General features: G+C 37.2%; 1 protein-coding gene across 6 annotated transcripts in view; it reads left to right on the top strand.

The window, feature by feature from the left end:
- MTMR1 (myotubularin related protein 1) overlaps positions 1-15,243 on the top strand; it is a 37,422-nt gene that overhangs the window by 1,085 nt on the left and 21,094 nt on the right. For 3 of the 6 annotated variants that reach the window (XM_071569752.1, XM_071569758.1, XM_071569757.1), the window contains exons 2-12: positions 1,865-1,970; positions 4,617-4,640; positions 6,819-6,869; positions 8,178-8,253; positions 9,363-9,457; positions 9,675-9,782; positions 10,186-10,287; positions 10,993-11,076; positions 11,683-11,832; positions 12,580-12,768; positions 13,268-13,453. In XM_071569752.1, the coding sequence (XP_071425853.1) occupies positions 1,865-1,970; positions 4,617-4,640; positions 6,819-6,869; positions 8,178-8,253; positions 9,363-9,457; positions 9,675-9,782; positions 10,186-10,287; positions 10,993-11,076; positions 11,683-11,832; positions 12,580-12,768; positions 13,268-13,453 (1,171 nt within the window). The remainder of the gene's footprint in view (positions 1-1,864; positions 1,971-4,616; positions 4,641-6,818; positions 6,870-8,177; positions 8,254-9,362; positions 9,458-9,674; positions 9,783-10,185; positions 10,288-10,992; positions 11,077-11,682; positions 11,833-12,579; positions 12,769-13,267; positions 13,454-15,243) is intronic. The other 3 variants (XM_071569754.1, XM_071569755.1, XM_071569756.1) reach the window with 3 other exon arrangements.

Raw genomic sequence — 15,243 nt, 5'->3', positions numbered from 1 at the left:
TTAGAAATCAGCGCCAGTTTCCAGTCTCTGTATTCTCTTATTTCTCTGTTAGGAGAAACCTGGAGTTTTACGTCGTTCTAGTGAGGGTGGAAATCAAATGTCCATTTTTTATCACCCAAACATATGCCTTTGTATTCGTTATTAATATACTTTCTTACCTTAATTCCCAACTTTCTTCTCCTAATCCTGTTCTACCCTGGGGGAGTTACCATGTCCATCGGTCATACAGTTTATTTATTTGCCAGTATGTCTGTACCAGGCCACGCTAATGTTTGTGACTGCAGATGAGAGAATGGAAAGACAGTGCTGGTGTGTGCCCCGTTGGCCGATGGTGGGAAGGCATCGGTGTGATCGGTGTCCTGTGGCACTGACACATCCCGGCACTGGGCCTGGGGATGGCCCTGCATTCACAGTCGTTTTCCTGCCGCTATTAACTCTGTTGATGTAATGATCCCTGGAGAAGATAAACCATAGAAAAATAAATCCTTTTCTTAATTAACAAGTAAATGCTTATTTTAAAACAAACTTAGGCAAGCCCTAAAGAGATATGAGAGAGGAGAAATAAATGAGATCAGAAAAGAATTTCTGTAGGTTTTAGCCCTTGCGCTCTTAATTGAAAAGTTTCTCTAAGTGAATCTGGGCCCCAGTTCAGCACTAACCTGAGAGTTATCTTCATTGTTCAAGTAGGACTATCATAGGTGTGTTTTAGTTGCAAAACAACATTGTGAGATCTAGTACTGCACATAATGTGCAAGTGGGGAGAAAGGTACTAAAATTTATCAGGGAAGTTTTGAAAGAGCTTTCATTTCAGGTATGAAGTTGTTGCATGGATTTCAGTCTGTCAGAGTTAAGGCAAGGAAAGACCTCTAGTTAAGTACTAATTGGTCATCTAAGGCTGTTTCCGCACCCTCCTGATGTCCCAGGTGTGGTGCTCCTCTTGGGTGCTGGGTATGTGTATGTGCATTCATTTCAATGTCACAGGTTACTTATAGAATCCAAAATTATTTTATGAATGAATTTTAAAAAAAATAATTAACGTTTTCTCTCTGTATTTGACTTCTGAATAAGCATTCAATCTGTAGAAGAGCCCAGCTAAATGGTTTGAAACAAACTGGAAGTTACCTAAGGTATCAGCTCAGGCTGTAATGGCACTCAGGGAATGGTTCTCTCCAGCACTGCTGCTTTTTCATGTTTGAAGCAGACCCAGCCCACTTCAAACTACCATTGCTTCTCACTCTCAGTACCAGCACTGCTTTACTTGTGAGCAGCACTGGTTCAGGTTACTGTTCTCAAATTGCACCCTCTGGGATTTAGTGCAGTTCTGCTGCTCAGATGCTTTAAGATTCTTATAAACACCCTACACAGCAGAATTTCTTGTTGTGACATGGCAAGGCCTGCCCTGAAAATTATTCAGGGATTATTTTATGAATTGGGAAAAAAAATACAACTAACTAGAAGTTACTCTTTAGAAAACTTCTATTTTTGACATTTAATATTAATATAGAACACAGTACAAGCAGAGTTTAAATGTTTTAATATTAGCATAGAATAATTTAATTCTGAGGACTTACAGAAAAATGATAAAAAATTACACTGGATAAAGAAAATAACTTTTTTATAAATTCCTAGCATCCTAACGTCACTTTTAACCTACTGACAGCTCTACATCTCTGATACGATCTAATAAAATTCTTTTTCCTAATTTGATCAGTGAAATGGTTGCATTCTGCCCACAAAGCAAGCTCATTTTTATGATGTTAGCGATCACTTATGGTGTTGCTTTCTGGATCTGCTCAGTTGCTATGCTATTCTCAATATACATTTTTAATTACTGTTAAATAATTTAAAATTTCTGTTCCTGTAGCCCGACTGGATCGCACGTGGAATGGTGCAAACAGCTGATAGCTGCAACCATTTCGAGTCAGATTTCAGGGTCTGTCCCATCAGAAGGTGTGTCCAGAGACTACAGGGTAAGTGACTTGAGGAATACCTTGATTTGCTTAAGATAAAAAAGTGAATGATCAGGAAAGTCTTTGCTGTCCTGGTTGGGCAGGTGATAAGTACTTGAGTACTTGAGTGATCGCTGAATGTTTCAGAACTAAAAACATCTCATTATGCGTAGGAGTCCTTTGAATCTGATTTGTGCTCTTCATATTTAGAATAGTGGCATTGAAGTCTGCAGAATAAAAGTTAACAGAGAGAGGAAAGAAAAATTAAAAAGTCAATGTTTTGCCTAAAATGCCAAAAGTGAGGGTTTTTTTCTTTTGATTACTATATAATAAAATTGGTAAAGTAGATTAATAGTTACAGGTTGTAATGGTTTGTAGTGTGTGTCATTCAGAGTACTGAACTGAGCTCTCCAGATTTCACAAGAAAATAAATGCACATCTTTGCTTCTGTGCAGAGAACATAAATGACTATCATTTTTCATGGGGTTTCACTAGAGAATTTAACATCAAACAAACAAACAAGTCACCTTTTTCATTCCCTCCCAGCAACATTGTTGTCACTAAAGGTAATGACTGCACAGTGTGGTTTACCTGACAGTTCTATTATGCTTTTTGTGCCCCTGTTCTTTCAGCCTCACTGACTGTTCCCTCCACGCAGCCAGTCAGCTCAACTGTCAGCAGTGAAGCAGGGACAGTTTTTCTTCTCTCAGCAAAAGTCCCCTGTGTTTCAATTCTCTTTAAGAAGCCCAAGCTGCTGCTGTCTAGATCCTGTTTTCTTCCTAGATTTGAAACAATTTTATGGTCTTCATGTAGAATGACTAAATGAAGATTTTGTCTTTTGTTTTGTTTTAACTAGATTTTAATTCTAATATGCTCTGTGATTATGAAGTTTGTTGTCCAGAAACAGTGTATTTTAGGCTCAATGGCAGCAGGTCAGATTCAGCCCAAGCCTGAAGATAAGTCCACAAAAAATCTTTGACTGTCATTTACTGAAAAGTTTACCTCAGTTTCAGACTGTTGTCAGTCAGCAGCTTATGGAGCACAGCTCTTCCTCGCTACAGCAGATGAATTGCAAATGCTTGCTGGTCAAGGCCAACATCTTTGATAAAACTGTCTGGGAGACTTTGCATTACAGCTGTCAGTGTTGGGTTTGCCCTCATTTAAAGTGTATAAGCCTGGTGTTTAGTTTATCTCCGAGTTAGAGTGCATTCCTTGAGCACTTTTTAATTCTAAATAACCTTCATCTCTATACCATCTTGAATATTTTTGAACAGGAAAAATCTTTTAAGACCTAATTAAAATTCTACTTAATTCTCTGCTTCTTAGAAATGACAGGAAAGAATATAAGCCTGATGGTTTAAATTCAGGGTAGTTTGGGGATAAATTGTATTCAGCATCGTTGCATTCCTGTGGTTTGAAATCCTCTATTTGTATATAACTTCATTGAATTTTTTATCCTGAAATGTCTTTAGTTATGCTCAGGACCAGTATCTTGTGAAGCCGTGTCTGCTTTAGGAGAGGGTTTCTTTTGCACTTTTAGCTTCTGCAGAAGTTCAGTGGCACATCTCGCTGCTCAGTCAGTACCACTAACAGGTTGGGTTTATTCATTATTACTGGGGAATTCACATATAAAAAGACAATGCCCACATGTAACACAGTTTTCCTTTGAGTCATCTTTCCCTTTTGATGAACACTGGTCACCTTCCTGGGTCTTCATTACCTTTGGTTACCTTGAATTGCTGCATTTAGATACTGTCTTAAAACTCAAAACCTTCAGGTTGGGCCAGATTGTGTGTTTGCCTCTGGAATTGGTCGGAAAGTTCTGTTGCTTTCTGCTGGATTTATCAGGAACTCCCTGCTTTATTCTTTCTTTCGTCCTTTTTTTAATGTTTAAATGTTTGCAAAACCAGTAAATGTATCAATTCTTGTATCTAGTGGTGTTACTCATGTTACTCTGTGACTTATTTTACCAGAATGTGATTTAGGGAAGAGGGGAATCAAAGGGTGGCAAAGGAGCTGCTGATGCAGAACTGGAGAGCACGGAGCCAGCCCTTGGTTGCTAAACCCTTCAGCAACATGTTCTCACCCTGCATGTGAGCTCTGCTCTGTGTCTTCTCTGATACGCTCTCTTCCTGCAGAGTGTTCTTGACTGAGGGGCTCAGATAAGTGAAAATGGCTCAGGTCATAGTGGCTACCTACAGACACCTTCAGGAGTAAGCTGGGAAGAGTTGTCACTATTCTGTTTTGCCATTTGAATCCAAAAGGTGCTGGGGTTGGTTACACTTCGTGGCTGTTAGTGCAGGGTTATGTCTTCCACCTGGAAGGATTATCAGGCTCTTTCTTCTCTTTTCACAGTAGCACATTGTAGCTGCATAAAAGGGTGCTTAGGAATGAATGTTTCCAAAACATTTGTTAAACCACTGAAGTGACTGAATTTTATTTTTTTTTTTAGATCAAAACAATTCTGCAAATGAGAGTTACTAGTTCTGCATAATTTTGTTCTTTCAAAACTGTCTATAATGTTTGGGAGTAGAGTTCTTTTGAAAATTGGATGAAATAAGATATTACATCTTTAGCAAATCAAATGAAAATCTGATGAAATAAGATATCTTTAGCAAATCAAATCTGTGTGTTTCACTGGATAACGTTTTATATTTTAACTAACAGGTGTACAGGAGGCCGGTTATACGGGTAAGGTTACCTTTGGCTCACAGTAAACGGCCTCCTACCTGTTTGTCTTCTGTGCTGTGTGCGATCTCAGTGTGTCAAGCATTCCTCTTTACTTCATTAATGGGTTTTATGAACCAGTCAGACCATTTTGTTATGCAATGCAACAGCTTCTTTGCCATAGAAGTGCTTTATATACATTACAGCGTTTTCGTGAGCAATAAAAGTCCATGTGTAAGAGAGCAGTATTTTAAAATTATGTTTCAAATGTGCAATACTAACTTCAGTTTTATTACATTAATTTTGACAAAGTTGATGCTTGAAATGGAGGTTTACGTGCTTTGGACTGCAGAGTGCTGTGTTAGCAGCTCTAACATGCCTGTGCTAAAGAATACCAGTGGTGAAGGCGTTACATCTGTGTCTGTGCTATTTAAATAAATTCCAAATTCATGTTTGCTTTGTATGTGTTTTACCTTAGCTGTTATCAAGCTGTGGTAGGATTGAAAGTTAGATTTGGAGTTAGGCCCTAGTGCAACGACCTGCATATTTTTAATTATAATTTTGGGACTAGGTCTTGGCCATTGTTCATTGAAGAGATAAAAAGGGCAAGGCTTGTTTTCTTGCCCCTCTTTTGTAGTAACATTTATGGAGTGAGAAATGATCTGGGTAGTGTTCTGACATTGTTCATGAAATGTGTCCAGCACTTTTATTCAAACAAAGACCTCTTGTTCTGTCTGAAACGAAGAGATGAAGTCTGAATGATTTCTTTTTCTCCTCTGTTGTTTACATATTTGAAAATGATGTGTTTAGTCCAATCATACAAATCCAGAAGTTGGGTTTTTTTCTTTTAAATAGATATCTCTTGAAGTAATTGGTCTAAGTTGAGTAACAAAAATTGGTTTTGTTCAGTGGTTCATAGTTCTTTGTAAAGGCTTTGATCTTTGAATAGTCTGTTGTGCTTCTCTGTCTTTAATTTGTTTAAAATATTTGGTATATTTGCTCATTGTCCTTCTGGGTTTTTTCCCAGAAATCACAGTATCTACTTTGCTTTGATTTCAGAAACAACATAATTATGACCTGAAATTTAAGTAATTTTATTTAACAGAATCCCACACATACCTAAATGTTAGTAGTCCTTTATCATTTGAAAGAGTTTTTAAATTACTTATAACTTTTTAAACTCATGTAGAGTTCAAATTATCTGAAGATATTTAAAGTCCTTTTTCTAAGTTGTTCTTCCTTGAGGGTTCCGTAGAAATATTGTAAGAAGAAAAATTTGACTTCAACAAACATTTGTAAATTTAGACTGAGGCTGATTTTACAGTCTGACCACGTGAGAAGTTCTTTGCATGTGAACTGGGAATAACAGACTGTCATGAACACAACTTCTCACCAGTTAATAAAAAAAGAAGGCGGAAGAACATTTTTGGCTGAACGTATTAAAACAATTCCTTCATCTGACCCGATGACATTTGTGCTTCTCTCTGGCATACTTAGGGACATTATGTTTGTTAAAGAAATTTAATTAATATTCAGGCTTTGCTGCCAACTGATGCAAAAATAAATTAATGTGAATATGTGAATTGTTTGCATATTTTGCCATGAGAAGTGATTTTAACTTCTGTAAAGTTTCTGGCCAAGTTTCAAGTAACAACACAGAAGTTGCTGGAAAAATATGTAAAACCATAAAGCTGAGAGTTCAATTAAAATATGTTTTACTCAGCAAAGCATTTTTAAAGTGTTTAGATAGTACTATTTGATGTCGACCTATTTTTTCTGTGAAAGATTGCATGAGTTTTCCTGTAACGCTGCTGTTGCAAGCTGTACTCAGTTTCTTCTATTGATAAGCATGTGGCATACTTGAAATTAATTTTCTTCACTGTAAGGTTGTTTGTCTTAAAAAGACAGTACATACTTTTATGTTCTTATCTACCAACACTGACTCTTTCGTGAAAAGGGGAGTAAATTTTCCATTTTGTGTTGTGCCAAATAACATTCAAAGCATGGTGTTACTAGCTTGGATTCCTTTCTGTGGAAAGTAGTGTGTGCCCAGATTTTGAAAAGCTGAAGTGTGTGCTGTCTTTTTAAGGAAATTGAAAAAAGGGAAACTAAAAAAAGAGAAGATTCTGTCCTTTCACATGTTGTCTGCATTTTTTTTGCTGTCACTTCTCTCTTGCCCTACTGCTGCCTCATGCAAAGCAGGAGATTCAGGATGGACACAATGGCTATCATTCTGAAGCAGAACCTGATCAGGTGGCAAGTTTTACTCATCTTTCATTCATTAACTGTGTAGCAAGGTACTATATATTAGTACTCCTACAGTGCATACAAATCTTTCTCATGCAAAAGAATCCCCAGAAAGCATTTAGGATGTAACTGGTTTTGTGCTAGGCAGGGGTTTTGTGTAAAGTCATGAAGTCTAAAATAAGCCCCATCTGACAGACCACATCCATCCTCAGTGAGCACTGCCTCATTATTTTTTATGATTGGGTGCTGAAGGGAAAATTCTGCTACTTTCCAAGGAAATATGAAGCCAAAGATTAGTTGAAATACCTTTAGAAATTATTTCTAAATGAGAGCTTGGGGCAGTTTGGAATCAGATCCTACCAATTGTGTGTTTGTGTGTCAGAGCTGCAATACAAGGGGAGAGTTACTTGTTTGCTGTAACACAGCTCATTGTATTTATTATTCATTGAGGATATAGAAAATAGAAACTTTATGTCTCATAATTTTAACCTGAGAGAGATCACATTATCACATGGTCCTTAAAAGTCCCACAAACCCTTTTATTCTTAATTAAAATCTTTAGTACATTGTAAATCTTTGCTGCCAACAAACGACCTAAAGGATCGATCTTGTACCATTTAGGAATGAAGCCATTTACCTAAAAGAAAATTTATGAAACTAACTTATTTTAAAATTGCTAATGTTCATCTGTACTTTGTTATTACTTCATTCTTAATCTGACCTTCTGGATCCAAAAGGTGAACCTATTCCATAACCTGTGGCACTCTCAGTAGGGTATTGAGTGAAATAGAGCATCATAGGGTGCTATCAAAAACACAAAGTTAAAATATTAAATAAATAAAGTTTCTACCATATAGTTCTTTCAGATGAAAATACTTAAATTTTAAATAAACAGCAAAATAAACAACATTAAGAATTTTTTTTAAATGAGCTTTAAAATGTTCTCAAGTAAATAAAATACCCAAAGTAATACCTTCATTTAGCAAAAGACTAACAAATTACTAATTACAAATTTTGGCTCATCTTGTTCATATTTTTGTATGCTATATGTAGCTAGCATGTGAAACTAATTGTTGCATAAATGCTTTGTTACTAATATGTTACTAACACGCATGTCTGTGCAATATTTATAATACCAAGATTTGTGTTTGTTCTGTTTTTTTAACTGTGGTACTGTTTAGTACAGTTGTGCCTTGTAAAAATAGACAGTTCTTGTGTTCCAATAATCTGGTAGTAAAAGCACTTTGCATCAAAATGTATCGATGTGGTGCAGATGGAATGTGAGATTTACTCATGCCTTTGGATTTCTGCCAGGCACTGCGGGATGGAAACAAACTGGCACAGATGGAAGAGGCTCCACTTTTTCCCGGAGAATCAATCAAAGTTATCGGTAAAGAGTATACTGAGTGCTACACTGAATGCTATTGAATTGATAGGTTATCTATTTAAAAACAGAATATTATTTCCTTTTGACTTTTGTTATTTAATGCCACTTTAGATTAGCTGATTAGATGTGGTTTTCTTTTCTTTGTCTTTTAAATCCAAATGCAGGAAGGAGAAATCAGTTGCAGAAGATTACTTGCTCCATATAGATAAATCTTTTTTTTCCTCTATGGGTTGTATTTCTGCTTGGGGTTGCTGAGGGTACTTCATAGATTCAAAATTGTGATAGCAATGAAGATGGAATTATGGAAAACTTAGTTTCCATTTCTTAATGAAATTTATTTCTTTTTGGCCCCTGGCATCAAGCTCTGCATGAGCAGTGCAGTACTTGACTAGGAAACAATATTAGCAAATAAAAGTGAAAATGAAGATAAGTGCATTTAACTGAATTATTGGGAGGACAATTGTGTCTGGATCAGTGTCACAGAATCATAGAATGGACCTCCAAGATCATCAAGTCCAACCCTTCGTCCAACTCCAGTCCCTTTACCAGATCATGGCACTCAGTGCCATGTTCAATCTCAGTTTAAAAACCTCCAGGGATGGGGAATCCACCCCCTCTCTGGGCAGGCCATTCCAATGCCTGAGCACTCTCTCTGTAAAGAATTTTTTTCTGATCTCCAACCTCAATTTCCCCTGGCAGAGTTTGAGCCCGTGCCCCCTTGTCCTACTGCTGAGTGCCTGAGAGAAGAGTAATTGCCCTTTGGATGCTGTCCCTGGGGTTAGTGTGGGTGCTTGACACTTCAGGTCAGGGACCAGAGCCAGGTGGAGTTGAGAACCAGCAGGTGCTGGGTACCTGCCTGCCCTTCCTGCAGCCCGTGCTGGCTGAGCCAGCCCCAGGTGCTCAGGAGTTGCTGAGCAGCAGCGGGACTGAGGAATTTAATTGCTTTCATTGTTGTCCTGACAGCCTCTTCAGAAAGTGTAAGCTTTCCTATAGAGATCAAGCACCAAGATCTTACAGAGCTGCCAAAGTCTTGCTAGTTTCAAATAGAACTAGACTGTTCTGGAGCAAATGTCTGTAATAGTAAACCAAAATTTAATTGGTCTGTTTTGCAGCTAAAGATGTTATGTACATCTGTCCATTTATGGGAGCAGTCAGTGGTACGCTCACCGTGACGGACTTCAGAATGTTTATCAAAAGCGTGGAGAGGGTAAGACTTCCCTATCCATCTGCCTGTTGTTTGAGGTAGGAATGGTACTGAAGTAGATTTCAGAAAGTGACAAATTCGGTGTAAGTAAAGTATAACTGTTCCCAGCAGTCTATTAAACAGGAATTATTGTGGGTTGTAATGAAAAATACATTAATAATATAAATTTGCATTCTTCCTAATGTAATAAAATTCATTTTTTTTTATATACAAATTTCAGGATCCACCTTTTGTTGTTGATGTTCCCCTCGGAGTCATAAGTAGGGTTGAAAAAATTGGAGTACAGAGCCATGGAGACTACTCATGTGGTATAGAAATAGTTTGCAAGGTAAGGCATGGTACAGATTTATTAATATTAAAGTATTTTCATTTTTCTGTAGTAAGAATCTGCCAGTCCCTGTGCAGTTATTCAGTCTGTTCGGTTCCCTATATTTGAACCCTCCATCATTTAGAAAATATATTTCAATTCCTCTTATGAGGCTTGGAGTCTTAAACACTTCTGCCTTTAGTCTCAAGAGTGACTTCAAAGGAAAAGTGGCTATTTTTATGTCTAGCTACTCTAGTGCCAGTCTGGTTATCTGACATGAATGCTTATAGAACTCTGTTCCAGTGTGGGTTAGATGGTATCAGTGACTTATGCTCCATATATACCTTCCTTCAATCAAATTTCTTCTAACTGCTTTTTAAATTTATTTATCATAGAATAAAATAGTGTAACTTACTGTTGACAGGATATGAGAAATTTGCGGCTGGCCTGTAAACAGGAAGAGCAGAACAGATTGGAGATCTTTGAGAACATTGTGACACGTGCATTTCCTGTTTCCAACGGGCTGGTGAGTCTTGAGATGGAGAGGAGGCTGACACTGGCCTCTTTTTGGAAAGAATAGGGCAGGAAATGCAAGGCATGTATAGCACCCTGAAATGCTGATTCATAAAATCTCCTGCAGAGTGGGCAGGATACTCTGATCCTTTTTCCCTTTTGCATTAATTCATAAAACATTATGTTGTGTTCTGCTACTGGTGAAGTTAGTTAATTTGTACACAGCCCCTGAGATCTAGATTTGCCTAACGTTGCTGATTAAAAATACATATGTATTAACTCTTATTTTGTGCAGTAGATAATTCAGCCTAGAAGTTCTGTCTAAAACAACAAATAAGTACAATTAGTCTTATTGTTAGTTAAGTGCAGAATTCTATTTCATTTTTTTGTGTGGATAAGGAACTGGTTGGAAGGTAGGAAAACAATTTCCTCATTCTAGCAATTGCTGTGGATGTTTTCTACAATCCAAGGCAAATTACTTCAGCTTTCTCTGTTTCTTATCTTAATTTTGTTCATTTTAAGCTTCAACTTCATGGAGGAAACTGTTTTTCATCTTCTTACTGGCTCAGTGTTGTCCAGTTTTGACTGAAGGTGTTATCTGCTGTTTAAGAGTTTTAGAAGTGTTAGATTTGAAATATTGGAATGTTCACTGTTTTGGAGCTTATTGTGCATGCAGCCTATCAGGCAGCAATTTATACCTTTGCTTTGTTGTCTTTAGCCTCTTTTTGCATTCAGCTATAAAGAAAAGTTTGCTGTTAATGGCTGGAAAGTGTATGATCCAATGGCAGAATATAAGAGGCAGGTAAGTTACAGAAGTACTTGGTGAATTTTTTTTCCTCCATCTCCACCAGACCCATTTAAGCAATAAAAAATATGTCAGAAAACTCAACGTTTTCAGCTCTTGTTACATACAGAAACTGTCTGTATCTCCTGTTCAGATAATAAAATGCAAGTGGCCTGACTTAGAGTGTGTTGAACACCTTGTAAAATTGATGGAGATAACAGGTGCTGAGTACTTGAGCAAACTGTGTTAACTTTACATGGTTCTTAAATCCTCATTTTCCAAGTGCTGTTTCTAAAAAATAGAAGAGTAACTGTACTTTTTAATTGTACATCTGTATTTTCTTAGTTGCAAAAGTGTTTTTATTTCACTCTATGATCACTTTTTACTTCAATGTGCACCTTAATCAAATGGTTATTTTGCATATCAGTTTTAAAAAAGTAGGAATGACTCAGAGTAGTGGTTTATGACTCAGTATGAAGACCTAAGTTTATAGCTTATTTAGAAGAAAAATGTGTGCATGCCTTCTATTAAAAAGTACGTAGCGTATAAAAATTTTCATTACCCCAAATTCAGATATGTAAAGGTCTAACTGGGAAAATATAAAACTGTTTTGCCTTCATACAGGGGTTGCCCAATGAGAGTTGGAAAATATCCAAAGTTAACAGCACCTATGAGCTTTGTGATACGTATCCTGCTGTTCTTGTTGTGCCAACCAGTGTAAAGGACGACGACCTCTCAAAAGTGGCAGCATTTAGAGCAAAAGGCAGAGTTCCAGTAAGTGAAACTTTTACAAGGAGGTATAAGTGCTCTACAAGTTGGTAGCTTGTAAGAAATTAGCAGAGTTGTCTTAGACTTTGTTTTTTGAATAACGGGTTTGCCTTCCTTTCTGGAAGGTGGGGGTTGAAGGGGAAAGCAAAGAAAGAAGAATTAGGCTCAGTGGTTTGGAACTGAAGAAAACAACTCAGCTGTGAATAGTTACGTGATTATCATGCTCTGCAGTGAGGTTTTTGTTTGGAGTCAACACTTCCAGGCCACAGTGGTATCTGTGCTAAGGCATGTACTAGTATGTGTTCTGTTCTAGATCAGAATGTGTTACAGCCATGCTGCTTTGCTTGAGAACAGACAAGTTTTGTAGGTAGTATAAGAACCCCTTTAAATATGTTAGATGAGGATTGTTTTCATGCTGTAGATCTGCTTAGCAAGGCAAAAGGTCCATAGACTTCCACATGGAAGTAGTTTTTCTTTCTCCCTTGCTTTTTTTTTTCTGATGAGTAAGATGCAGTAGCAGGGTTAGTTGCTATTAGAAATAAGAGCTAAGATGTTTAGAATCACTTCGTATTTCAAGCTCAGATTTGAGATGAGCAGTCCATGCCAGTGTACTGTCAGTATGGGTTTGCATCAGCCTGTCCTTAAATTTGCCAGGAAATAATGCCATATAGGCAGTGTGATTGTCTGATTGCACTCTTGGCGTGCTGCTTTTATAGTAGTGTGGTAAACTAAAATAGTTTTCTTTTATTCCAGGTGTTGTCCTGGATTCATCCTGAGAGCCAAGCAACAATCACACGATGCAGTCAGCCATCAGTAGGCCCAAATGATAAGCGTTGCAAAGAAGACGAAAAATATTTGCAGACAATAATGGATGCCAATGCTCAGTCACATAAACTTATCATCTTTGATGCCAGACAGAATAGTGTTGCAGATACAAACAAGGTAGGTTGGTAGCAAAACTGGCATTAGTAGTTCTATCTTTATTTCAAGGCTAAAGATTGAGTAAGAGATAAGGATGTAGAGAACTTGATGTTGAAAATTGGCAAGAAAGGGTTCCTAAAGAGGGCAGGGGAAGGAATGTAAGTTGCTTGTAGCACTTTGGAAAGGCTGGCTGGAATTGAAGTCAGCATGAAGATATAGCTGAGAAATTATGCAGTAAAGCTCACAGAAGACCAAAGGTTTCATTAGTAAAAAGGGGAATGTATATGGATGTGTTATCATTCTAAGCTGTTACAATTAGAATTTCTTTGACCTTAAAAAAATCCCCAAAACATTCTAATTTTTCTTAGAAAAACAAAAGCCAAAAATATGGTTTTATTAGGGCTAAAATAGTTTCTTCTTTTAGCAGATGCTGAAACCTGGCAAAAATAACTCTCTTAACCTTGAACTGAAATCCTGTACATGTTCTTTTCTTTGTCTGTTTTTACTTCTTGAATGACAGGCAAAAGGTGGAGGATATGAAAGTGAAAGTGCCTACCCAAATGCAGAGCTGGTCTTTCTGGAAATCCATAACATACACGTGATGAGAGAATCCCTGCGTAAACTTAAAGAAATAGTTTATCCTACTATTGATGACACTCGGTGGTTATCAAACGTGGACTCCACACATTGGCTGGAATATATAAGGGTAAAATACTTCTGATGTGAAAAATCCATTGCTTTTTTTAAACCATGTTTTTAGCTTTCATTTCTGAAAACATTACTAAAATAAGTTTGGCATCAAAGCATGTTGCTTTCATCAGGATAATCTTGTAAAAACAGCTTAATTTTTGAATGGTCACTTAAAATGCAGCATTTTAAGCATTCCATAATAACTTTGTATTTCTAGTAGATAATGAGTTAATTCCTGATAGCACAGTATTGTATTTACCATTGGACAATGTTTTATTTTCTTGAGAAAGACTGTTTGTGAGCAGTTCAGGGTTATCCCTCTTTTTTTGGAAGAATGCCCTGGGAACTTCAGATTATATTTGAACAATGGCCAAAAGGACTTGACTGCAAAAGGATTCATTCTTCAGTCTCTCTCATCCTTCCCTCCTTCAATGCAATGTTACTGTTTCTGGCGCCTACATTTTCATGGGCTGTTTATAGTCAGTACTCTATCAAGTTATCATCTGCTTTATTATTTAACATAATATTTAAATAAATCACTACCACACTCAGTTTCACTAACCTTTGAAATTATTTTAGAGTAGATTATTTCACTACCACATTCACTCCCATGTTTATGATGAATATGGATGGATTGTAATTTATTTTTTAGCAGCTGGCTCAAATGTCACTCATGCAAAACATGTTAGGGATTGTTCATTGGTTTTACACTGTTAAGTGGTGCCTGCTGACAGCTGCAGGAGAGCCAGTAGAGGGAGCAAACACAAAATTAAGAGATAAATTTAATAGTATTTTGGGAACGGTTTAATTTTCTTGTTCTCTTGAATTTGCACTATTTCAAACAGCACAGACTGCAGCATGATTTCTTAAAAGCTGCCATTTCTGCATTAACAGTCCTGATAGTATCTCCCTGGGCTTTCAACCAAGAATTCCTTGCCTTTCTTGCCTTTTGACTTGGCATGTAACAGCATTAACAAATCCACAGCTTTACTCTAACACATCTGCTGTTCTCTGGGCTCAGACCAGTGTGGTTGTGTCCCAGTTTAATGCAATGCATTACTGGAAATTCACTTTCCTGCCCTTAGGCACCCACAGCACTTCAAAGATGGTTGAGGAGTGTCTGGGGAGGCACCCGGAGTTGTCTCTGTGTGTGAAGGTAGTAGTAATAACAGGAGTAGAGTCACTCGGTGCTTTTTCCATATCCAGAGTGTTTCCTCATGCCCTCCAGATTATCTTCTGTCCTTCAGGGTAGAGCTTATATTATTAATTATTTTTAAACGAATTCTCATTTTCTAAACCAATCCAAAGCCAGTTATTCTTTAGGAGCCCTAGCTGAAACACTGTGATGGTTGCTAAGTTTTCAAACATCTGTAAAGGATAGCAGTTTGTGGAGGAAACTCTTTTCTAAAGGCTCTTGTCCAAAGTGGAATAAAGGGCTTCAGCAACTCCACAGATATTTGCTTAATAGTAACTCTTTTCTCTCTCCTGTTGTCTGCTAATTGCCTGTGGCTATTCTGTCCTTTATTTCCAGCTGTACTCCTTCAGAGGTACCTGTGTTCTCTTTAAGACAATTTAAAGCAAGTTATTGCATACCTGTATGTTACATATATTACTTTTGTGCTTTTATTGAAGACCAAGCTGTTTTAATATTTGCACTTTTTTAGTGCAATAGAGCTTTGTAACTGAAATAATTGGCAATTAACTAGTTCAGACCACAACCTATTCTCCCACAGAGACCTTGGTATTGTTTCTTGGTATTTTCATCCTGGCATCCTTTAGTTTTACCCTAAAAGAGATGGTCAATGA

The sequence above is a fragment of the Pithys albifrons genome, chromosome 14 (assembly GCF_047495875.1).
Source record: "Pithys albifrons albifrons isolate INPA30051 chromosome 14, PitAlb_v1, whole genome shotgun sequence".
Classification (NCBI taxonomy): Eukaryota; Metazoa; Chordata; class Aves; order Passeriformes; family Thamnophilidae; genus Pithys; species Pithys albifrons.
This window is presented reverse-complemented; position numbering and strand designations above follow the sequence as displayed.